The sequence below is a fragment of the Culex quinquefasciatus genome, chromosome 1 (genome assembly GCF_015732765.1).
Source record: "Culex quinquefasciatus strain JHB chromosome 1, VPISU_Cqui_1.0_pri_paternal, whole genome shotgun sequence".
NCBI lineage: Eukaryota > Metazoa > Arthropoda > Insecta > Diptera > Culicidae > Culex > Culex quinquefasciatus.
In genome coordinates this window covers 17455607-17482389 of record NC_051861.1, presented here as the reverse complement: position 1 = coordinate 17482389, position 26783 = coordinate 17455607, and the positions used below count along the sequence as shown (strand labels likewise).

At 37.7% G+C, this 26783-nt stretch overlaps 2 protein-coding genes across 2 annotated transcripts in view; one reads left to right on the top strand and one right to left on the bottom strand.

The window, feature by feature from the left end:
* The window catches only part of LOC119767698, an 85503-nt gene that overhangs the window by 31509 nt on the left and 27211 nt on the right, over nt 1–26783 (bottom strand). The window contains exon 2 of the mRNA XM_038256928.1: nt 4671–4865. Coding sequence (XP_038112856.1) covers nt 4671–4848 — 178 coding nt within the window. The 5' untranslated portion in view covers nt 4849–4865. The remainder of the gene's footprint in view (nt 1–4670; nt 4866–26783) is intronic.
* LOC6047471 (stearoyl-CoA desaturase 5) lies at nt 6202–21578 on the top strand. The gene is made up of 5 exons (XM_001864490.2): nt 6202–7093; nt 17399–17735; nt 20361–20546; nt 20610–20833; nt 20898–21578. The coding sequence occupies exons 1-5, from the start codon at nt 6661–6663 to the stop codon at nt 20984–20986; spliced, it is 1269 nt and encodes a 422-aa protein (XP_001864525.2). The 5' UTR covers nt 6202–6660; the 3' UTR covers nt 20987–21578.

The window sequence follows — 26783 nt, the reverse complement described above, 5'->3', positions numbered from 1 at the left end:
TTAATAGGTCCTATAAACATAAGAAATACAATAGCGTATAGGAAGTTTTTTGAAAAAAAATCTCTTGATTTGCATTCATAAAAATGATTATAAATTCGGAGCAACGAAATTTATACTCATAAATTGGGTCTCCTACGAAAGGCCGAATCCCGAAAGGCCGAAATGCATAAAGCTAAATTACTCAAAAGGCAGAAATCTCATAAGGCAAACCGCGCCCGAAAAGGCGGAAACGCATTCCAAAATTCATTTGTTATGCGTCTCCGCCTTTTCGGGCGCGGTTTGCTATTTTTTAATAAACCATATAGTTATGTACCAAAAATTGATTTCGAAAAAAAGAAGACATAACTTTCTAGCACAGCTGCTAACTGAATTATTAAAGTTTCTATTTATTTGCCGCAAAAAAATTGTAATTATTTGATGCATGATCAAATTTCGGTTTTCGTCACCATAATTCAATAAACAACAAGATTAAAACACTTTTGAAATGCTTTAATTCATTCTCCTCTTCTCACGTGTATACATGGTAACAATATGATCGTGAAAGATAAACAGAATACAACAATAACACATTTCGTTAGTTCACTGTATCTTTGAACATCATAATCAATGAAAATCGTGAAAATATGAACAAAATTCTGAATTCCGTAATCATTCTGCCTTTAAAGACATTCGGCCTTTTGAGATGTTCTGCCTTCCGAGCAAAAGACCGAATTCGGCCTTTTGAATTTCGACCTTCTGAGATTCTGCCTTTCGAGTTTCGGCCTGTTGAAGCAATCCTCATAAATTGACGTGATAATCACCAATACAATTCCATATTGTGGAATGCACCTAATGTACCTTAGGGTAACGTTCAAATTACATTATGCAAATCATGGCCATAGGGCAGACTACCAACTTGTTTTGGGCAAATGCATGCACCCATCAAAAAATCAAAAAAATGCGTTACCATTGGCATGTTTGGCAAAACCAAAAACCTGTCCACCCTCACCTGTTGACTGACCCAAACATGCAATCACAAATCGTCGTGATCGTGCTACCTTGTCGCACGTCGAGTTTGGGCCAAATTAAGTTATGAACTTCATTTTGTGCAACCACAGAGTAATCAATGATAAAATGGCTCTCACAAGTCGTAGTTTCAACCAATCAGGCTCATATTTGGGGGAAAGGTGTGTCAACTGGATACACGTCTGCCATATTAGTGGCTTTGGTTATGGACGCTCCCTTGAAAAGTAATTCATAAATGTTTGATTCTGGGGTGTAAAAGTAAATTATGGACAAAAAAAACTTTTTCGCTCGTAGGCTGCCATTTACACCAAAACTAATATTTCTTAAAATTTCTTTCGACGTTCTAAAGGGATTAAGTTGGGCTACAATGTCCTTTCATTAGATTTGGCCAAAATTTAGAATAAACTCAGAATCCAGGGCTGTCTCATTGTTCCCCACTCATTTCAGCCCATGGGTAACAATGAGACACTTTGATTTTTCTTCAATAAACTTTTCAAAATCGATGGAAATCTTTCAAAACATGAATTAAAGGTGATTTTTGGCATATTTATAGAGTTTAAACTTCATTTAACCAAAAATACAAAGTTATTTGGTATTAATATATGGATTTTACAAAATTGAAATACTTTTTAGTGTAACTTTTGTTATTAAAAGTTTCATGTTGGCAAAATTGCTCTAAAATGTTCAAGGCAAGTCACCTGCAATGGAACAATACAAAAACATGATGTTTTGCTAGAAAAATGTTGATTTTCGTAAAGTGTCTCATTGTTCCCCACCTGTCTCATTGTTCCTGCCAAGTGCGTCTACAATGAGACAGTTGAATAACTCTGGCTGTAGATGTCGGATCGATCTCATATTTTTGTCAATGTTAAAACACATTAAAAGAATGATAATGCATTTGAAAGCTCATTAAAACATGCTGATGAAAAAATTAGAAAAATCGTTGAAAGTTGAAAACCAAAAGTGTCTCATTGATGACTACCCTACCCTATGCTAAACATATTTTCCTAGTGGTATGTTCCGTCGTTCCCTCAAAAACTGGCCAGAGAAATTGTTCTGACTAATCATTCGGTCACAAATGTTAAGGCCACGGAAACTGTCCCAAACAATTTTGCACAAATTTTCACTTTGAAGAAAGTTTAGTTTTCTGAAAATATCACTGGAATTCTGTTGGAATTGCAACTTGCAACTAATTACGCGAAGCCACATCTCCAGTGAGAACCTGGTCAGTTCGAGCCACAGCTGGTACAATTCTTTGACGGGCATTGGCTCACCCGTTGAAAGGCGGTGGTTCCAAGTCCTTTTTCCAACTTTTCCAGCAAACTTCGGACGTACCGAATGTGGGGACAATATCCACGATAGCCATCAGTAAATTTCTTTTGTTGATTTAGAGCTTTTGGAAAATTTTGACAACTAAAGATTGCACCTGGTTGCTTCGATAAAAAAGTAACACTTAAACGTCAGTTCACTCTGAGGCTCACGACAATCAAAAGTGTTGCTAAAGGGGGGATGTACCACGATGTACCGCGTAACGCAACCATAAATTAAATGCCAGTGCTCCCTCTGGGTTACTCTGTGGTGCAACTCTCAATGGCTAACCTTTTGCACCAGTCCGTGCATTGCTGTCACTCTTCATATGAAAGAAGTTTCGACCTGATCGTGCTATCTTGACGCACGATGAAAATTGCTGCAAGTGCGTCAACTGGCCAGTGGGATTTAATCAGAACGCGTTTGACACACGTAAATGGCCGCCTTCTGTAAACACTTTTAATTATAACTTGGGACTCCGGCAACCAAATTCAACCAAATTTCGGGACAATGCTAAGAACGGTCAGCCAGCATTCAAGGTCAATCATCAAAATGCGTTTTTACGGAACGCGACGTGCGACAAGATAGCACGATCACGACAAAATAACTGATTGGGTCCACATTGCCCTGACAACTGGGTTCCCGCAAATACGTTTTGATCCACAAAGGCGGCTTTGTAAATTTTAGCCTTTCTAAAAATCAACAGAAAAGAAAATTGACTGGTCTAATTGGTAGCCGTTGGCTTAGTTGCTCCAGAGAAAATCATAGAATGAAATTGAAAAGATTTGATAACGCATCGGATCCATTGATTAGCCGTGCTAATCTAATCTAATCTAATCGAGCACAAGCACAGCCAGTCCGAAGAAAGCTTCCTGGAAGAACTTGCGGTTAGATTACGCCCCAAGTCCTTTCCTGTTAGTATTAATAATTGCAGTACATCCGAGTTACCACGAAAATGTATAGCAAAAATTAAAGCGGCCAGGCCTACTGCGTTGCATTAACCGCAGAGACAGATTCTGTGAACGGATCACATTTCACGGAATCATCAGGGGAGGAAGGATGCGTCGACATACCATACCAAACGCTCCGAATCAGTTAGGTGTGGTGTGTTAGTGTAAATTGGCAAATTATTTAATTTTTAGGGGGAAGTGGGAATCGGAAAATTGGGGGGTCGGGATTGGGAAATGGAAAAGTAGGAAAGGGGTAGGAGGGTTATTTAATTTTTTTATATTATAATTTAGAAGAATATAATCAAATATCAAATAATTATGGAAAGCTCTCACCAAGAAAGAGTGAATCTTCAAAAACACAGCCAGGTGGTGGTGGTGTCCCGATAGTCTGACCAGGATCTTGACAGGACACAGGCCGGTTGGATGAAGTGGAAGTGTTCCTTTAGCACCGAATATCCTACTCCCAACAAATATTTCCGGATGTTTCGCTGGTACCACAGCCTCTTGAAACGCTCTGGTAACGGCCTCCTCCAGCTTGGTTGAGCCCTTCCACTTACTTTTCATGTTCCTGATCCTTGGCAGTTCCGAACGATTTATTTAATTTTCAGCGAAATTCACTTCGACAACGACATTTAGAAACAAAATTCCCATTTAACACTAAAATATCCTTATAAAAGAATGCATATAAAGGGAAAAAAATAAAATTTGTCAAACATTACGCGGAGTGAAAAAGTTTTCCAACCGTCAGCACCGGTTGCTACGATCGAACCCCCGGATCCTTTGGTTAGCCGTGCTGTCATATTTTTTAAAAGCTTTTAAATGTGAATTTATGTGTGGAAACACTCTGAGAGATTGTCAACTACTATTAGTTGTAATGATTACTTAATAAACGTGTTAATCGCTTTAAATGAAGAGTAAATTAAATGCAGTGTATTGTACCTTTGTGAAATGTTAAATCACAAGTAAAATGTTAGACGATTGATGAAGTGATACAATCGAAAGGCCCGGAATGACATAAGTCAATGCCGTTCAAAATCTAGATCAGAGATTCAAACGCCGTTCGTAATCTTCAACATCGAGCGACCTTCCGTCACCAGTTATGATAATTCAGTGGTGGTCAACCCTGCTGCTTTATGGCTGTTTGCTCAAAGGCGGCAGGCAATTCACTTGCTGATTTGATATATTACCAAACTCTCCCAACGATCGAACTCAACAAAGGATAGTCATAACTTGATAGTAAAATTATGAATATTACCCTAAGAAGCGATTGGTCCACTTTTGTGATTCGCAACTTGATTGGCGTTTTCCGATAATTTAGTCGCAAATTTTGAGTAAATGTAAAATATGAATAAGAAATACACTTTGATCAAATCACTAGTGATTGATTGACGACTTTTTAATACATACCACTGAAAAGTCCGCATTCATCGACTAGCAGCAGGTTTTTGATGTTAAGGAACCACGACAGGTCGTAAATGAGCTTCACGGTGGCAGCGAACTGGGTAGGCGTTGTTTGACTGATGCAATAGGATGCACAGGTTAGGACCAAAACAAAAAGATGGCCCTTTGCTCTGCATAGCGGCATGTTTTTATTAGCAGACTCTGAAAATATTGAGAAAAATCGAGGACGGTTGTAAAATGCTAACGACATCGATGAAAACAAGTTTTACAAGAACATCTTGTGACACCTTTAAATTTTTTTTCTTTTTTACAAAACAAGAGACCTGAACAAACAAAAATGCGAACTATGTCTTCTATTTGACCTCGAACACTTTCATTGCAAATTTACACTTTAGCCTTAAACAATGGATACCATGAAGCTGTGAGAAACCTTTTCTTACATAAATGGATGGCCTCTGTAATAGCGACCCCGACATTGCACGAAAGTCCGCCGTTTTTGGCACAATTTTAACGACAAAAAAGCATCATTTAGAGTCAAGAGAAGTGTGGCAAAAATTTACTTTGTTTTTAGATCCATGATATTTTTGTGTGAATTCTCTTTGACAAATCATCTTAGTAGGAATCAGTTTATTTTGAAAAAAATCTTTTCATTTCAAACAGGTTTTTGGCAATTCATTAAAATACACACTTTTCTACCATAGGCAAATTGTCTTGCCTAAATGTCGTGCAACGTGTGTGACAGTGACAAATCGCGCGGCGTTCGTACGTTTCCAAATTAAGGGGACAATTGCCACTAATTAGCTGCCAAAATGTGCATGCCACCGCGTGGAGGCCCTCTCGTTTGCTGTAATTGAATTCAAAAAGAAGCACACGCCACCATCCGTCGAACACGACGCACGTTGTTGTCACACCTTATGCCAGATTTTGAAAGTTGGGCTTGTTGTCATGTAATACGCGGGGAAAAAGGCGCGAAATGTCTCCAGCAATTCATTTTTTTATAGCTGCATATCCAATTTTCCGGAATAAGCAAAATCCATGAAATTTTCCTCTTCATATTTTAAGGGAGAATTTAAATGCGATACTACTTAGCTTCATTTTGTTGAATATATGTCTGACATCTTGGTTACACTAGCAGAAAAAAAGACAACTAAACAATAAATTACATTAATTACTGTTACATCCACGGCGCACCCAACCCAATCCGGCATCCGATGTCACCCCTTCGAACGTGACAAAGCTCATGAAAAACCTCCTTCCTGGCGAACACAATGCTCTGCCGCTGCTCAAGCCAAGTCCCCACTCCATCGTAAAAAAAACGAATTCGAAAAAAAAATCACAAGAGCCAAACCTCAAAAAAAATCACCTTTCATCTGCAGCTGTGTGTGCGAGCGCGCGGGCATATTGAGATGAGAAGAAGACCAGCGAAAGATATACTAACTAAGCTCACACTAAGATGGTTTAGTAGCAGTGACTGCAGCGGCTTGGACGCCGCCAACGGAGACTTGAAGGAAAGCTCGACCAAATCGGGCCGGTTAGTCTGGGTTCGCCGCTTGACGCCTCAAGAACCTCAACTCTCCGCAGTTGCTTAGAAAACCTCGCGGCCACGATCACGTGGATAAAATCGGAACACTTTGCCAAATCTGCCAGCAGTCGCGGAAGAGAGACCTGCCGGGAAGCAGCACAACAGCAGTCAGCACCTACCACCTCCACCGGGGGACTCGATCGAACGAAACGAAACGAAACTCCAAAAGGGAAGAGGGAGTGTGCGCTTGGTGTGGGTCACAACGTGATTGTAACTTGCCAATTTGGGCAGTTTGTCGGGGTCCGTCGTCGAGTGTGGTCAAATTTGAATATCTCATTAAGAGTTGCAGTTTGTTGGCAGTTTCCTTTGAAAGTGATCGTTGATCGAAAGTGATCGATAGTGTGAGGGGTTAGTGGAGTGGCCATGCGTGGCAGTGAACAGCTGTAACAAGCTAGTGAAGATCCCAACTATTTTATGCCGATCAACTCCTGGCGGGTAGTGGTCAATTCCGATCAGTGGCAAGTGAAAATGACGGTCGAGTCGAACCTGCGCTTCCTCGGCGTTCGCGACCAGAACCAAAACATGAAGAAATCACCGGCAACGACCAACGGCGAGATCAAGATGGACAAAGCCATCCTGAACGACCCGAACAACAACGAGACGATCCTGGGGGATGACGCCAACATCACCGAAAAGCAGGTGGACGAGTACATCGAGCATTACAACAAGTGGAAGCAGTCGGAGCTCGGCCATCGGCTGACCGCCATCCTGCGGGACAAGTTCGGCTACACCTTCGACGCAGAAATCAAATGGAACAACGTGTTCATGATTGGAATATTTCATGTGATCGCGATCGCGGCCTTCTGCAAATACGTCTTCAACGCAACCATCGTTACGTATGTTTGGGGTGAGTCACACTAGGCTGTAGGAGTCTCAACATTTACGACCCTTTTGGCGGTGAAAACACCTCGCCTAATGAGGATGGTTTTGGTTACTTGGGTCGTGAGCTGACACCCAGCGGGGCCATTCCACCACTTCCGGGAGTGGCTCGTCTCGAGGTTACATAAAAGCAATTCAATAGTCAGGGTTGCGGGAAACAAAGACACACAATTTTGACACCGAATCTAATTTTGTTATTTGAAAATCAAAAAAAGGCGTTAAAACAAGACAAAAACAGTGTCCCGAATTACCCCATGTAGCATGATTCGCCCCAGGCGACACCATTGAAAGGTGTCATCAACCCACCACAAAAGATAATCACGCAGAGTTGTAAATGCGAACACATTTCATTGTGAATTACCAGTTTATGAAGCATAAGTGCTTTCTTGGAAAGAGGAAACCAAATGAGTGATTACTCGCCTCAAAAACGTCCTTGAGGTTGAAAGTATATCGAACCTCATAGGATTTCTCCAGATTTTATTATTTTTAAATCATTACATCGTCGCCATCGTGCTAACTTGTCGTACGTGCATTTTGGGCCAAATTGAGTTAAGAACGCCATTTTGTGCAGCTCACAATGCCTCACCTTTTGACCTTCACAGATCCCCAAAATTCGATTTCAATCCTGAGATATTCAACAAAAACCGAAAAAACTCCGTACATTTTTGTCACTTTACATATGAAAGTAGTTTCAATCTTGTCGTGCTATCTTGTCACTCCATGAAAATTGATGTAAGTGCGACAAAAGGCCAAAGGGATTTTAGGCCAGGAAAGTCAGGATGCGTTTGTCGCACGTACAAGCTAGACTACCGTAAACATTTGTAATTATAACTCGGGACTCCAGCAACCAACTTCAACCAAACTTTGGGACAATGCACAGAATGGTGAGCCAAACAAAACGTGTTTGTTATTGTTTACATTGCGTGCTCTCGTTTTTGAATATTCAAGGTCAAACATTAAAACGCGTTTTTCTCGGAACGTCAAAATGGCGGGTGCGACAAGATAGCACGACGACGTCGACATGTTTTTGAAAGCAATTTGAATGAGGTAATTTTCTACCAACTCACACGAAATCGGGAAAAGTTGCCCCGACCCCTCTTCGATTTGCGTGAAACTTTGTCCTAAGGGGTAACTTTTGTCCCTGATCACGAATCCGAGGTCCGTTTTTTGATATTTCGTGACGGAGGGGCGGTACGACCCCTTCCATTTTTGAACATGCGAAAAAAGAGGTGTTTTTCAATAATTTGCAGCCTGAAACGGTGATGAGATAGAAATTTGGTGTCTAAGGGACTTTTATGTAAAATTAGACGTCCGATTTGATGGCGTACTCAGAATTCCGAAAAAACGTATTTTTCATCGAAAAAACACTATAATTTTTTTAAAAATTCCCCCATTTTCCGTTACTCGACTGTAAAATTTTTTGGAACATGTCATTTTATGGGATATTTAATGTACTTTTCGAATCTACATTTACCCAGAAGGGTCATTTTTTCATTTAGAACAAAATTTTTCATTTAAAAATTTCGTGTTTTTTCTAACTTTGCAGGGTTATTTTTTAGAGTGTAACAATGTTCTACTTTTTTTCGTAAAATCGCGATAACTCGTGATGTTTACTAGCAAACCTCTTATGTCTAAATATTAAAATTTTGTAATTGTCTGCTCTACAACTTTGTAGAACATTGTTATACTCTAAAAAATAACCCTGCAAAGTTAGAAAAACACGAAATTTTAAAATGAAAAATTTTGTTCTAAATGAAAAAATGACCCTTCTGGGTCAATGTAGATTCGAAAAGAATTAAAATTCTTATAAAATGACATGTTCCAAAAATTTTTACAGTCAAGTAACGGAAAATGGGAGAATTTTTAAAACTTTTTTAGTGTTTTTTTCGATGAAAAAACGTTTTTTTCGGAATTCTGAGTACGCCATCAAATCGGCGTCTAATTTTACATAAAAGTCCCTTTGACACCAAATTTCTATCTCATCACCGTTTCAGGCTGCAAAATATTCAAAAACACCTCTTTTTCGCATGTTCAAAAATGGAAGGGGTCGTACCGCCCCTCCGTCATGAGATGTCAAAAAACGGACCTCGGATTCGTGATCAGGGACAAAAGTTACCCCTTAGGACAAAGTTTCACGGAAATCGAAGAGGGGTCGGGGCAATTGCTGTGTGAGTTGGCGGAGAATTACCCAATGCTAAAAATAAAATTTTATTTATTCATCAGATTTTAGGCAAGGTATGATTGATGTGGGTTCCCTGGATAGTGCACGGAGAAAAATAAGTTCCGTAAATCGTGAATAAGCGTTCATGAAATTGGGAACCACGAACAAAGTGTTCAAATGCCATGGTACGTTTTTGAAAAAACGTACCATGGTTTCTGAACACTTTGTTCGTGGTTCCCAATTTCATGAACGCTTGTTCACGATTTTGAGAACTTCTTTTTTCGTGTGAACATGCTCTAATCGACAGAATTGAAGTTTAGTGTTTTTTTCGGCAATAAATGATATGGAATCATATGAAACAATCTGAAGCTTAGAATGATTCTAGAGCATTAAAAAACATCCCACTCGTGTGGATCAATCGGACCGCGCACTGGACTCTCAATCCAGAGGTTGCTGGTTCGAATCCCGCGGCGGGCGCTCTTAAAATTCTAAGTGTAAATATGGGTATCCGGCGCCGTCCTCAAACACTTAGGAGCCCAGGGCGGCAAAGTCCTTGTAGTTAAAAGAAAGACACTAGTGGTTGGTACTAGCAATGGTGGCCGACAGCTATAAAGTCAACTTCGTTTAATAAACAAAATTTACAATTTATTTTATTTGCAGTAAATTTATTAAAATTCAATTCTGTCGATCGAAGCGTGTTCAGGAAGCCAAAATCTATCATACCTTGACGAAAATAAAGCGTTTACTGACATCAACTTCAAAAATGACAAGTTGTGCTTTCGTTTGTTTGAAAAATATCAAAGACGTCATGCGTCGTCATTTTGAGATTTTCCGATTTTTTTTAATAACAAAAGAAAAAAAAACTTATCTATCTATCTATTGACTATGGCTTATACATGATTTTTTCTGTTAAAATTTGTGTGCCCCCTGATTTATCAATTTACTGATTTAATGGCTTTATTTAATGAAAATTACAAAGAGTTGAATAAAGCTAACGCATTTTTTCAAATGTTTATCTTTTGGGTTTGTTTTGTCATTTTTTTCCAAAAATAGTGGCAAAATGTTATTTTCATCGAAAAACATGGTAATTTTTTTATTCTGGTATCATAGATCGGAAAAATACATGAAAACCAGGAAAAAAATATTTTCAAAAGTTTATTGATATTTTGCTAATTTATGACAGCAGCACAACTTGTTCAAGTAATTTCACGATTTTCTTATTATATTTATGAATTTGGCAGGACACGTAAGTTTTATTTCTTTTTAGGTATTTCGGGTCTGTCTGCCTAAAATTTCCTTATCTGATAAAGCAGCTAGAGGTGAGCAAAATCATTAAAACGAGTGGCTTTTTTTTATTTGTCTAAAAGGGTTATTTTGGTGTGCTTTTAATTTTTTTTAATTGGAATTTAATAATCATTTAAAAAACTGAAAACAAGAAGATTCGCTTGCAAATCATAAATCTCTTTGTCAAGATTTCTACGCGAACCTAAACATTCGATAATTGGATGGGGAGAACACACAAACTTGAATCAAGAAATAAGGAAAAAAAATGCTATTAATTTTACGAAATTGCGATTATTTCTGCTTTAATTAAACAAATGCTGATATTTTATTTTGTGAAAAAAATTATGCGAACTATTTTCTGCATTCGGATCTAATCGATAAAGTCTATAAATGCCGAAGCTTAATCGGACAAGAAGATTTTTTTCCAAAATCTCACGCGTAATATTTTTGAAGTAAATCATTTTAAAATGCTCACATTTGTATTCTGGTTATACGTTAATGCATCTTTACAATCAATATGGAAATGATATATAAAATAAATTTACATAGGACTTTAGGACCCTATTCCCAGCAAAAAAAACATAGGTGAACATTTTAGGTTAAATCCATTGGGGTTTCCCAGAAAACCGTATTTAGGTTCGATTATTTTCAGACAACCAACCGACGTCCCCACTGTACTTCCCAGCATATCTGCCGTAACACGTTAAACTTAATTGACAAGGTAGGACTGAGGCAATCGCTGTTAAGTTTTGCATGGCTTTCTAGTTTCAGCGAATATGTATATATGCTTGAAAAGTTAGTTTAAAACACTTTAAAAAAACACGTTCGATGACCTTTTTGCAACAAAAATGCTTAAGCCAAAATTCATGACTTTAAACTTAAATTACAAACTTACAATACTCCACTTCACCAGTGACACCCGAAACACTGTACACGCCTGTTACCAAACTGAAAACCTTTCTCCCACAGCTCAACCAGCCACTCTCCCTAGAAGGTCACAAGTGCGTGAATTTTTAAACACTTATCGGCGGTGTATAAAAATTGCTACCTTCGCGCCAAAACACCCAACAATTATTGCAACTCTCGGCTTCACCCTTCAGAAACACCTGTAGTGCAAAGCTTACCCCCGCTGAACAAGGGGGTGACTTTATGATTTGATTAACTTTGTTACATAACTGTTGGCAGGCAAAACTTTGTCAAAAGTGTGGCCTTCATCACATAATTTATTAAAATACTGAAAACTCCTTACTAAGTTTGTTTTGATGATAATTTTATGAACTTGTAACATGTAAGTTCTTCTAGGTAGTTCGCTGGAAACGTGTAAAGTGTCAATTAAAGCCTACTGAGACTCATTTAATAGCAATTTTACAAATGAAATCAGTATTTAATTTCAACTGATGGCAATCAAACTAAAAGCGTGCTTTCAGTTTAATTACTTAAAATATTTCATTACTCTTAACATTCCAGTAAAACTTTACTTGGTTAGAAAATCACAGAGAAAAATACGAAAATTATTGCACAATTTTATCTAAAACATACAGTGCATAAACTGCTTCAACCCAGTTAACTCAATCTGAATTCTGAAACGGAATCTAATTAGAATCGTATACAAATTCCGTTTCAAACGCAACAACCGGTTCCGTGTTCGAACCGGTTGTTGCGTTTGAAACGGAATTTGTATACGATTCTAATTAGATTCCGTTTCAGAATTCGGATTGATTTGACTGGGAAGCTGCTGTCAAAAGTACATAAATGAGCTGTGGTGAATTCAAACTTGCCGTGGTGAGTTTGTGATCATTCAAATTGACCGTTAAATTGTTGATTGTTGAGTTTTGAAAGACATTTTGAACTTTTTGGTTTTGGACAAAATCTCCAATTTACATTGAATTACAATTATGTGAATTTGTTTTTCAGAGAAACGTTAGTCAACTCGAAAAATATGTTTTCGCTAAAACCCATTTCTTTCACATGTTAGGCTTTATGACATTATAGCCTAATACCAGCCAAACTAACTTAATGCTATTCATCGATTCAAAATTCGCAAATTCGATAACGAATGGATCAACCTGGAATTCTCGAATCCTGGTGCTGGATTTCGACCTGCCGAGCGTAATAAAACCAGAATGAGTCACATTCAAAAGATGAAGAAGATCCCAGCTGACCAGTATTCTCTTCCGCGGTGAAGATTTGGGTGGGTCCGCGAAATTATTCGCCAAATCGTCAAACCATAAGATTATGGAAATTTTGACACCGAACCCATTTCAACTGGAAGTATCGTTGTTGCTGAGGTCGTTTGCCTCATTCTTTTCGATTTTTTGATAAAATTTCGAATAGTTATGTTGGTTCAGTGTGACAGAATTTCAAATGCGACAAACGATCACGAAATATCAACCAGAACCGGTCGTTTCCAGATTTCGCAATTTATGCAAATTTTGGCAATCTTCGAACACGAGACCGAGCTCAGCTGCACGTGTTTGGCTCAAAATTTTCACACAAAGAAAACCTGTTTAGACAGTTTGTGGCGGGATTTCCCCCAAGTAATTTACATAAATCAATATTTTATGCAAAGTTCAAGAAGACAAAACTACGAAAATATTTTTTATACTTTTTTTATTTTTTTAAATTCCTACCACTCTCTTAACGACAAAAATTTCAAATGAGGCAAACCATCACGACGTTGTTGGGAAATATCAACCAGAACAAGTTATTTCCAGATTTCGCAATTTATGCAAAATTTTAGCAATCCTCAAACACGGGATCAGCTCAGCTGCACGTGTTTGATATACAAATTTCACACAAAGAAAACCTGTTTAGAAAATTTGTGCTTGGGTTTCCCTTCAATGATTTACGTAAATCTTTATTTTATTCAAAGTTTCAGGTCGCTCACGTTTTCACAGTCAGCCGATTATGGCAGATGATCTTTTTTTGCGGAAAAAAAAATCATTAGAAAATTTTTCACACACGATTGATCAGCGGCAGATCAACGCAAAGATCATCGAACAAATGCTCAGGTGCCACTTTTTCTGCAACCATTAATTTTACAGTCGATTTTATTGCGATCAATTCCAACGCTAGATACGTCAACACCTGGCAAAACGATTTGGTTTCCTTTAACATTATTTTTTGTTGTTGACTTGATTCAAAAAAATTCGCTCGCGCGTGGCGCCCAAACATTTTGTGTTTTGAGTTCATATTAAAGCGCGAAATGAGATTTTTAATTGCTTTTTGACTGCGAAGGCAAACAAAAAACTAACTTAATCCACCTATGTGGTTGGTGCCTTCCTCACTCTTTTCCAACAATGGGTGATATGTAATATGATGGATTTGGACACAAATTTGATCCAAAAAAACACACATATCACTCAAGGGCTCATAAGTGGTCAGAACTCGAAGCAGGGTTGCCAGATCTTCAATGTTGTGGACTCGTTGGAAAGGTATCTCGATAACCTAATCAACGATGGGTCGGATGATGGATCCGGACATTGTTTACATACATTTAAGTAAGATCCGGCTACAAAAAAAGTACATAAATATCACTTAAGTTGACAGAACTCGAGACAGGGTTGCCAGATCTTAAATGTTTTGGACTCGTTGGAAAGGTCTTTCGATTACCTAACCAACGATGGGTCGGATGATGGATCCGGACATTGTTTACATACATTTAAGTGAGATCCGGCTACAAAAAAGTACATAAATATCACTTAAGTGGTCAGAACTCGAGACAGGGTTGCCAGATCTTCAATGATTAAGACTCGTTGGAAAGGTCTTTCGATTACCTAACCAACGATGGGTCGGATGATGGATCCGGACATTGTTTACATACATTTAAGTAAGATCCGGCTACAAAAAAGTACATAAATATCACTTAAGTGGTCAGAACTCGAGACAGGGTTGCCAGATCTTAAATGTTTTGGACTCGTTGGAAAGGTCTTTCGATTACCTAACCAACGATGGGTCGGATGATGGATCCGGACATTGTTTACATACATTTAAGTGAGATCCGGCTACAAAAAAGTACATAAATATCACTTAAGTTATCAGAACTCGAGACAGGGTTGCCAGATCTTCAATGTTGTGGACTCGTTGGAAAGGTCTCTCGATTACCTAATCAACGATGTGTCGGATGATGGATACGGACATTGTTTACATACATTTAAATGAGATCCGGCTACAAAAAAAGTACATAAATATCACTTAAGTGGTTATAACTCGAGACAGGGTTGCCAGATATTCAATGTTGTAGATTCATTGGAAAGTTCTTTTGATTACCTAACCAACGATGGGTCGGATTATGGATCCGGACATTGTTTACATACATTTAAGTGAGATCCGGCTTCTAAAAAGTACATAAATATCACTTAAGTGGTCAGAACTCGAGACAGGGTTGCCAGATCTTCAATGTTGTAGATTCATTGGAAAGTTCTTTTGATTACCTAACCAACGATGGGTCGGATGATGGATCCGGACATCGTTTACATACATTTAAGTGAGATCCGGCTTCTAAAAAGTACATAAATATCACTTAAGTGGTCAGAACTCGAGACAGGGTTGCCAGATCTTCAATGTTGTGGACTTGTTGGAAAGGTCTCTCGATTACCTAATCAACGATGGGTCGGATGATGGATCCGGACATTGTTTACATACATTTAAATGAGATCCGGCTACAAAAAAGTACATAAATATCACTTAAGTGGTTATAACTCGAGACAGGGTTGCCAGATCTTCAATGTTGTGGACTCGTTGGAAAGGTCTTTCATTTACCTAAATAACGATGTATAACATGATGATGTTTGGTTCAGTTTACTGCCATTTATTCATCTTCCGAAAATATGCGAAAACACATTTTTATACATAACTTTTGAACTACTTATCGAAACTTCAAACAATTCAATAGCACCGTATGGGACCCTAAACCAAGTCGAATGCGACTGGTTTGGTCAAAATCGGTTCAGCCAGTGCTGAGAAAACTGAGTGACATTATTGGTCACATACACACACACATACACACACACATACCCACACACATACACACACACATACACACACACATACACACACACATACACACAGACATTTGTTCAGTTTTCGATTCTGAGTCGATATGTATACATCAAGGTGGGTTTTCGAGCTTTTAATAAAAAGTTCAATTTTAGAGCAGGATTATAGCCTTACCTCAGTGAGGAAGGCAAAACTATGCTCCTAGCGTGTTGTGACTGTTTCAAGTTTTAGATTGATTATGATGAGATTTAGGCAGTATTTTTTTCTTATATCAATTTAAAAACAATTATTAAACTGGGTTAAGTTTTCAACTTATGTTCAACCATTAGACTGTTACAGGTTTTCCAAAATCATAAGATTAACGTTAACACATTGATCAACAAAGTAATAAAGAAAGGGAAACCAGTTTATAGGTTGAGCCGTTCCCTTCATCATTTTCATGCTCTTCTTGCATAATTTCGATCGACTTATCAAAGCAAACTAGCCCAAACAAGTGTCGTCATAACAACTTGCGGGCACGCAACCTGCTTGGAACGAGATTTTTCGAAAATTTAAACCCATGTTTGAATAAAATACATTCACATTACATTTCATTAAGAACATCACATCATATTCATTATTAAGGTTACCTTACTTCTTAAACGTCACAGCAAAGCAATTCAGAAATCCGTCCCATGTCCAACTCGCCTTTCACTGTCATTACGTCATGAAGGTCATCTTTTTGTTTGCCCTCAAAAGTGGGAAGACCCAGCACCGCTGGACTGGGCAGCATATTTTTCTTTCGTCAGCTGTTTCACCTAACCAACAACAAAAACCTGGGCCTGTCTTTCACTCAAACCAACCGAACTGACCCGCATTCATTTTTCGAAAGGGAACACGTGGTGGGTTTGCCTTGATTTGCGCGTGTTTTGACAGTGATTTTATTTATTTTTTTTACGAAAAAAAATCAAAAATTATTGATTGTTTTCGCTAAAACAAATAAAATTACTGCCAAAACACGCAATTGTGTACAATAAAAGTCTTCAACCACTTCAACCTAACATTGAGTGTATCTTTTCACACCTTATGTCAATCGCCATCGGAGTAAGCGGAATATACTCATTGTTTACATTTGTTTCTAGGACCTTATATAAAAAAAAAACCCGAACAATATTATACAGTTGGGTCCTAAAATTTAGCTTTATTTTCTGATGTTATTGTTCACATCAATGATAAAGCTTATTTTTCTGAGTACAAAATTATCATCGCAGTCCTTCTTGACAGAAAAGGTACTTGACAGCTCGTTCCAAGGGTACCATTGTTGATCCATTCAAAAATGGTTGTGACGTAAAAAATTGAACAAAAGTAATCAGAAATGGTTTTTACCCGTGTTTTTTTACCATTGCACTTAAAAATTTACATAGTTTACATATTCAACTGTGTCGAACCACCGAGACTAGCTGACAAATCACACACTGATCGAATGTACTCGAAATTCTCAAATATTGCACTCTCATTTTGAACCAGCCTACTGAAAGTGGTGGGAAAATCCACTCATTAACGGGTTTGAACGAGCTGTATTGTCTCCGATCTCAGTTGAATGGAAAAATCTCAAAAATCGAAGGTTTTACGCGACTGTTCCTTTCTAGAGTTACCTAATATACCATTCACGCGTGAGATAATCCGTTCAAAATGATTGACAGCATGTTTCGTTAACTTTAAAACTAAATTTTATCTTCGTTTCCAATGAGATTTGTGATTTAATTAAAGAGTGAACGGTATGCCATGGCTTGAAAATTTCAAACAACTTGTTTCATTCGAGTAATAACTTGAATGTATTCTCCTCCTCAGGTTTCTTCATTGGAGGTTGTGCCGGGTTTGGGGTGACGGGAGGTGTCCACAGACTCTGGTGCCATCGAGCTTACAAAGCAAAGCTGCCGCTACGGATCATCCTGGCGTGCTGTTACTCGATCGCCGGCCAGAACACCATCTACGACTGGGTGCGCGATCACCGGATCCACCACAAGTACTCGGAAACGAACGGCGACCCGCACAACTCAAACCGGGGCTTCCTGTACGCCCACGTGGGTTGGCTGATGCTGCGAAAACACCCGGAGTGCATCAAGAAGGGTCGCTTGATCGACATGTCGGACATCGAGGCCGATCCGGTGGTGCAGTTCCATCACAAGTAAGTTTATGGAAGCGAGGGTTTTCTGTTTTACTGAGAAGAAAAAAAACTTAATTCTATTCAATGTTAGTCCTAGCTAATTCACTAAACCAACCCACCGGATTGTTTATTAGCCTTTTGATGGTCACTAAAACTTGCAAGGTTTTATCGATCAGTTGATTAGCAGTTGCACGGTAGAGCTCATTGCCGGCTTGGATACTGACCGTCTTTGGCGTTGCCCGTGACAATGACCGGCACGGAACGAAACACGAGGCTAATTAGCACTACCTTCAAAGATACATTGAAGACAAAAGCGTCTTCAAGATGTTACGATTTCGCAATGTCAATGACTGACCGGATTTAATTAGCAAATAATTTGATTTTACACTAACAGTCTGTCTTTTTTTATTAGCATTACCCTCACCACTGTAACATACGTTTCCTCATGAACACATCTAATTTAAAAGAAACCTATTGTGAGCGGGATATTCGTAACGTTAACAAAATGCTTAAAAATGTGTTCAATTGAACCTGGTGAACCGAAGCAAACTCAAACCGAAACCCAAATCAGCGATTCGATGCATGTCAGTTTAGCGCATTGAAGTCACAAAAATCTGTAATTTAAATATTTTTTACAGTTCAAGCGTTCAAATCGACAAGATACAAACTAAATACATTCTAGGCATATCAAGTAAAACACACCCCTTGTGAACAAGAAGGACAACCCTGCGTCAGCACACGGTGCGTGGAAACCCCAAAAATGCCAACTTGCACACAACACTGCATGCAAGTAGGCCCACCCAAAATTTTTGGCAACGCATGAATGTGTTGCGTCGTTTCTAGCCGAGACTTACACGTTCAAAAAAAACATCCAACCTACACTGATTTGAGTTAACGTGTTACCGTTGGATTCTTCATTTTACATAATTAGTTCCGCGCTGGGTTTAGCGCGTGCATTTTTGAAACATACGAGAGCGAATGACCCAAAAGGATTAAAGTTCCCCTGATAAAATCAACAACAACAACCAAGGTTTTGTGCAGCGTGTAGGTGAAAACACCTAAAAAACTTCGTTTTGTTGAACGGTGTAGATGTTGAGTAAATAAACTCGATAAGAGCAGCTGAAATAAATCAAGATTCCACAATGTTTTACCGTTAGCTGCAATCAAGCTTGCTAGCAACTCAAATCCTGACCGCGTTAGATTTATAGATTTTGGTACACTCTTAATTCGAAACCACAAGATCTAACTGTTTTACTGCAAAATATAATCATTTATGATGTTTAAGGGTAAAATAAAAAAAAAATCAGGTGCCCTGGCATATTAGTATTTCAAACAACCACCCAAAAGTTAGAAGTGATCGGTTGAGTTAACGATTGGGGAAAATCGATCGAAACTTATGGGGAAAGTTACAGTTTTACTCTTTTGACTGCACGAAAATAAAATTTTATTACTTAATGATACCAACACAGAATTATCTATAAACTAGGGTGTCCTAAACAACTCTTCACAATGCGTATTATGCTAAACTGTTTAGGCATCAGCCATTAACCTGGTTTACCTTCATCTCTCAACTTCATCGATTTGGTAGATGTCCTAATGTCTAAATGTTTCTTTATCTACAGAAAAGTCCTGGTAATATACGACAAATAATCAAAACATCGATGCCTATATGCTCACTTGTACAAAGCTTGCTGGGATTCTCATCTAGATAGAGCAAGAGAGCACACGGGCATCGATAGTTTGAATTCCAAATTGATTTTTTAAAATCAGTAACATAAAATGCTTTGAACATGACAACAGTTGCGCTGCTGTCAGAAAATTGCAGCATTATTTAAATTAATTAAAAACAAACCTTTTCCCTTTGACCAATTAGTACAGATTTTTTGGGAAAAAACAGAAAAGAAAGAATGCAGCAAAACCTAAAATAATTTAAATTTGCATTTGCGTTCATTGCCACGTAGATGAGAAATAATCATGAGAACCAATTTTTGCATTTAAGTGGCACTTTCAAGTTAAAAAATTGATCATTTAAGGTTTTGCCATTTTTCATTACTTAACTGTTATTTTTTTGGGGATTTGTCATTTTATGGGAAATTTTATGTGCTCTACGAATCTGCTATTTGTTCGTTCATAACAAAATTTTTCATTTCGTGTTTTTTCTAAGTTTGAAGGGTATTTTTTTACAGAGTAACAATATTCTATAAAGTTGTAAAGCAGACAGTTACAAAAAAATATATGTAAACGTAAGGGTTTTTGTTGTATTTGAAAATTGTGTGCATTCTCATTCTTCAGTTTTCTTTTCATTTTCTTATGTTGAGAATAAAAATAAAGAAGGTTTTATTCAAAAATTATACTCAAAAAATATCCGGCCCGCCAACGCTTTTGAAAAACAAGTTGTTTTACATGATCCCATACCACCTTGTATTGATGGAGTCATGTTTGAGCTCAACGACTCATAAAAAAAGACAACGAAAATGTTTGCGAGGATTTCAGATAATAGAGTCAGAGCTGTGTTTCGGTAAATTGAACGAATTGAATCAAATTTAATGATATCTTTCAAAATTGTTGTGTATCTTATCAAAACCAGATCAAAAAAACTGTAAATTCTAAACCAACACCTTCATTCTTCGAATTACCTCTAAACAGACACTTCGTCCTGATGAAGATCCTGTTCTGCTTCTTCCTGCCGACGTTCATCCCGTGGTACTTCCTGGGCGAGGATTTCTGGCTCGCTTTCCTGAGCCAGTGCTTCGTGCGGTACGTGCTGTCCCTGAACTTCACGTGGCTAGTCAACAGCGCCGCCCACATCTTCGGCAACCGGCCGTACAACGAGTGAGTGTAGCTTCTTTTGGTTCTTAGAAGGTTGTAACTTAATCGAAACTATATCTTTCCTAGGAACATTCAACCCGTCGAGAACAAGCTGGTCTCGGTGGTGGCCATGGGCGAAGGTTGGCACAACTATCACCACGTATTTCCCTGGGACTACAAGGCGGCCGAGCTGGGCAAGTACTCCGTCAACGTGACCACATTCTGGCTGGACTTTTTCGCCAAGATTGGCTGGGCGTACGACCTGAAGGAACCGTCGAAGAACCTTGTCCGGAGAACGATCATGCGCTTTGGTGAGTAGTGGGTTGTGAGTTGTAGGATCCGGGCGGTAACGTTGTTTTTCTACCAATTCTACAGGTGACGGAACGCATCCCATGAGCCCAATTGAGGACCTAGAGGAGGTCCCATACCCGGAGGACGAAGCCGATGAACATCGGGCTCGCTAAACCGTGGCAGACCATATCTGAAGGTTTCCTTGTAATGATCGAGCGATCACGTGATCAACCGCACAGTGTGGTTCTAGGGAATAGAATTAGGATTTTTTTTTCGACATTTTACGTAACGCAAGAATTGCAAGCTGATTTGAATTGTGCGAGGCATTATCATCAATACGAGACCACCGTTTTCGATCGACCTTGATTTTTGAATACAAAACGTTGCACCTCACTCTGAGGCTGGTACTTGCTTTCCAGGTCAACCAACGAACGCAGCAGCAAAGCCGACTCCAGTCAAATAACGAACGAATTGTATGTGACCACAGCACACATTCATCTTTGAAAATTTCATAACTCGAAACCAGCATTTGAAAGTGCCCTTGAACTAAGTAGTTGGATGTTTAGTTCAAGGCGGGGATCTTCAACAATCTTGAACACATGTTTGCTTTCGAATTAAATGCAGTCTTGTTTCTAAAAGAACGGTTCAACAACTTGGGTAATATTGCCCAGCAGATAACTAATCAGGATTATGATTACCATTAATAATTATTTTAAAGTATGTTTTAGGGATATGGCTAAAAGTCAGTAAAATAAACTATGATAAAATAAAGCATATGTTTTAATATAATTTGTGGAAATATCTCACCATTTTTAACACTCCTCATCTTGCTCGTATCTTTTACTTCATCAAACAGTTCACTTGCTCTACCTTACATACCCAACATTTACGCAATTGTTCCAAAAAGTTGCCCAAATCCAACCCACAACCATCGCGCACAAAGCCCAAACTCCCTGGACTCTCCAATATTGCGCCATCGAGTCAAAAGCAGCCGCAGGCCGTCTAATGATGTTCATTTCTCAAACTAATCTCGTAGCAATCAATGATTCCCGCAGTACTGTAAGCACCCGAAAAAAATCAGAGCCAAGCGCAACCAAAACAAATCGCACCGACACTTAGTACACTTAGGCTTAGTAAACTCTCAATGGGAGTGTACAACAGTGCGGAGTCACTTTCTTATGCGAACAATCATCGGCATGCCTGCCGGTGTGTGCGTGTGTGTGTGTGTGTTTGTGTCTGTGTTGTCCACCATTGGTCAAGTGCGCCTACTGTGATTCATTCTGCGGCAGCTGTTGCCGGCGGGCAATGCCCAAATAAATGGACGGCAATTGGCTTAGAGTGACGTTCAAAAAGTAACGAAAACTCAAAAATGCCTTGTTTTTTTTTTGGTTTGTTCCAATTAAATATTTTACATTTTCAAATGCTTCACATTCAACATTTGAAAAATTGTAAAATTTAACCGATACGAGGCAAACAATCCCAGTAACCGTATAACCAAAACTGTGAACTTGAAAAAATTTATCAAAATACCCAAAGTTCAATGTTCCAGCAACATACTTTTTTGTGTAAGACAGGAGTGCCCAAAGTTATTTAATAACGGGCCAAATTTCAAGCTCACATGAGCTTGCGGGCCAAATGTGAAAAATAGATTATTTAAATGAAACTAAATTGCGTTATCTTGATCTATAAAACTGAAAAATAAATTCATTTCCTGATTTTTTTCAATTTCATGATTTTTTTTTTATTTTTTGGCATTTAAATATTAGAGAACAAAAAATTGCATTTTTCAACCGTTTTGTTAAGAAAAGTTTCTAATCAATTGGTTCAAATTTAGAAGAATCAAAAAAACTAAATAAAATCTGAAAAATATCATCCAAAAGCTTATTATTTCCTCCCCAAACATTAAAATCAGGTTAGGCCACTGACCATATTTTTTTAAGATGTTAATTACCACGATCTTGTCAAGGGCAAGGGGTGGTTAAAGAAAATCATAATTTCATTCATATAATTGAAGTGGAAATAAGGTGCTGCATTAAATGTTCTTGTATTTTCATCAAACTTTTAAGGCCCTTGAAATTATCTCTAAAGTTTATGGCATTTTCCACCTGTCCAGTTGTATTGCAATCAATAGTTTTCCGAGTAGTTTTCAAACTATCAAAGTATTGTCGAACTTTTTATTTCCAGCCGAATATCTGTGCGACGGAATATCACATACAATCTAGTTTTTTGAAAAAAAATATTTGTTTGCCCCCTAGTTTTCGGAATGATTGTAAAGGGAGGGGGGACAAAAACAACGGCCTAATCAAATTTTATTTAAAAAAAAATTGATAGTGTGACGCAAACTATGAAAATCTGTATAATTTTATTTAAAAACAACAGGCAACTTCAATGATAAATCGTTGCCATAGGATTTTTTAACTTTCAATCCTCCAATTTAAAAAAAAAACTAATAAATTTTTGGTCTAATAATTCAGATTTCAAATGTCCAACTGAGTACGAATTCCGAGTTGAAAGATTTTTAAGTGCAAAATAAGTGTTAGGCTCAGCACATAAGAAAATGGGGAGCTATTGCTTTTAAATTAGTAAGAAATGCCTATTTTTAGCTTATTTATTAGTTTTCTTTAGTCAAATTTAAACGTTTTATAACTCATTTCCAAAAATGTTTAATAAAAATTTTGAGGAATTCACAATTTTCAATCACATTTAAACTTTCAATAATATAGAATATAGATATTTGTGTAGTATAAATCATTACTTTTATATTAACAGAAAATGAAAAAGGTTCACAAAAAAAACTTAAACCAAACCAAATAAAAAAAATAAATCACTTTACAGACGGGTCAAAGGACCATGTTACAAGGTCTTTCAAAGTGAGTCCGCGGGCCACAAAATATCACCTCGCGGGCCACGTTTGGCCCGCAGGCCATACTTTGGTCACCCCTGGTGAAAATGAAAAAAAATCGAACAAATTATTAGGATAAAATACCTTTGGTATATCAATAGTTTAAAAAACACCTTTAAAATTATTAACTTTTTATAAAAAAATTTGGTACAATGATAAAATTGGCCAAAATTTTCCCAATGTTCTAGTAATACAAAATAATAACAAATTAGGTTATATAAATTGGTCAATATTTTGCCTTGTGTCATAACTTGAGTTGTTATTGTCTTACTATTTGGTATTGTCTCATAAGATCTGTTCAATGACAGATTTTGGCCTATGTATTGTGGATGTTAGGCCGTCGCTAATATTTTTTGAAGTTTATGTCCCTCGGCTCTAACCAAAGTCGAAGGGGGGGAGGGAAAAAAAATGAAATTACAGTCGACTCTCTGGTTGTCAATATCCAAGGGACCGTCGAGGAAGAGAATCATCCGAATCATCAGTTTACAGAACGATGCAAAATGAAGACTCGATTGAAAACATGTTTTTCTTGGTACCCTGCTATGGGAGATAATCATGGCAACGTCCAGCAAACAAAAACAAACTAATGTCAAACACCCTTCAAAGCTTCGTTTCGCAAATTGTCGTTATTTAAATGTCAACTTCGGCTATTTGATGAAGTTCACTTGTGCTGAACTAGAGAGGGAGTTTCAGAATCATTTTAAAAATTGTGTTCTGAATCCTCTGAAGTTTTATCTTTCTGGTTAAGCAACAGCTTGTCCATATCGGCACAGCATTTTATTTGCAAAGATTCGCCTTTTAGGGGACATGAGCATGAATAGGGAAGGCTTCGTCATGACGCAAATTGTACACAGCGCTTCCGAAGGGGAATGATTTTAGTTAGATAAAGCCTCTGGGTATTCCCGTCAATTGTTTTGGTCTAGCCTTCTTTTTTATCAGTTTATTCTATTGATGAAATTAGTTTATAAATATACCAGTAATTTATTTAATCATTTGTAGAGTTTTTTTTGTGTGCTCAGAATTAAATCATTTTTGTAGGTACACCGATTTCCAGGTACCGTAATCAGGGGTGACATTGGGTCTGGGGGGTGAGATTGGGTCATACAAAAATTCTGAAATTTGTATGACAAAATGTCACCCCTGATGACGGTACTAAAATATTGAGAAGTCGTATTTCCCAAACACAAACAAATAGCTTTTGTTTGCGTATTTTTCCAAATATGTTATTAATTTAATATATCACCAAAAAAATTAATTTTATTTACACTGAAACCCCGATGGTTTCACATCAACTGTTGTCGAACGAACGGGGTCACTTTTTAGTTTGACACGTTCTTCACACAGGGCTTACGTTTACTACCAAACGTTGGGGTTGATAGTGAGTGTGAGCCCAGTGTAAAAAGTGACAGTTCTTCACTTTTAGTTTGATTTTGTTCAGTATATTTTTGATTTTTTTTCTTTTATTTTTTAATTTTACACCATCACTCAACTATGGCATTATGGCTAAAAAGATAAATTTTTGAGTCCCAGATTAGATTAAAAAATAAAACACTTAAAAAATCTTATCTCTGATACAGATTTTCATACAGCAATTTCATTTGAAAAGTGCATGTACCGATAAAAAGTTCTCCGATCAGGCTCAAAATTTTTCTGTGGGTTCCTTGGCCAACATAACTAGACTCGTATTTTTTTGTTTGACCATTAGGTGTCTTACGTCGAACTAGGGTGGTTCCAAAATTTCGAAAATCTAAGCCTAACATTTGGAATAGTCGCATGAAAACTTGAAATGGAGTTTTGACCGAGTCTGGACCAAACAGCCCATGTTCGAAAACATGTTTATCGGATTCCTCGGAAAATTTTACACAACATATCGATGCCTATGTGCTCTCTTATGCTAACTAGATAGGAAAACCAGTAAGCTTAGAACAAGAGAGCACAAAGGAATCGATATGTTGTGTAAAATTTTCCGAGGAATCCGATAAACATGTTTTCGAACATGGGCTGTTTGGTCCAGACTCGGTCAAAACTCCATTTCAAGTTTTCATGCGACTATTCCAAATGTTAGGCTTAGATTTTCGAAATTTTGGAACCACCCTAGTTCGACGTAAGACACCTAATGGTCAAACAAAAATACGAGTCTAGTTATGTTGGCCAAGGAACCCACAGAAAATTTTGAGCCTGATCGAGAACTTTATCGGTACATGCACTTTCAAATGAAATTGCTGTATGAAAATCTGTATCAGAGATAAGATTTTTAAGTGTTTTATTTTTAATCTAATCTGGGACTCAAAATTTATCTTTTAGCCATAATGCCATAGTTGAGTGATGGTGTAAAAAAAAATAAAAGAAAAAATCAAAATATACTGAACAAAATCAAACTAAAAGTGAAGAACTGTCACTTTACACTGGGCTCACACTCACTATCAACCCCAACGTTTGGTAGTAAACGTAAGCCCTGTGTGAAGAACGTGTCAAACTAAAAAGTGACCCCGTTCGTTCGACAACAGTTGATGTGAAACCATCGGGGTTTCAGTGTAAATAAAATTAATATTTTTGGTGATATATTAAATTAATAACATATTTGGAAAAATACGCAAACAAAAGCTATTTGTTTGTGTTTGGGAAATACGACTTCTCAATATTTTAGTACCGTCATCAGGGGTGACATTTTGTCATACAAATTTCAGAATTTTTGTATGACCCAATCTCACCCCCCAGACCCAATGTCACCCCTGATTACGGTACCTGGAAATCGGTGTACCTACAAAAATGATTTAATTCTGAGCACACAAAAAAACTCTACAAATGATTAAATAAATTACTGGTATATTTATAAACTAATTTCATCAATAGAATAAACTGATAAAAAAGAAGGCTAGACCAAAACAATTGACGGGAATACCCAGAGGCTTTATCTAACTAAAATCATTCCCCTTCGGAAGCGCTGTGTACAATTTGCGTCATGACGAAGCCTTCCCAAGTAGCACTCATAACTTGTCGACTGTTGAATAATAGTTAGACAATTGTTTTTGATAAACATACGAGAAAAAATCTGAACATAACTTAAA

Coding starts and splice junctions, on each gene's coding strand:
- LOC6047471 (XM_001864490.2), top strand. CDS start 6,661: ATGCCGATCAACTCCTGGCGGGTAGTGGTCAATTCCGATCAGTGGCAA. Junction 17,736..20,360: donor GTGGTGCAGTTCCATCACAA/GTAAGTTTATGG, acceptor ACCTCTAAACAG/ACACTTCGTCCTGATGAAGA. Junction 20,547..20,609: donor GGCAACCGGCCGTACAACGA/GTGAGTGTAGCT, acceptor TATCTTTCCTAG/GAACATTCAACCCGTCGAGA.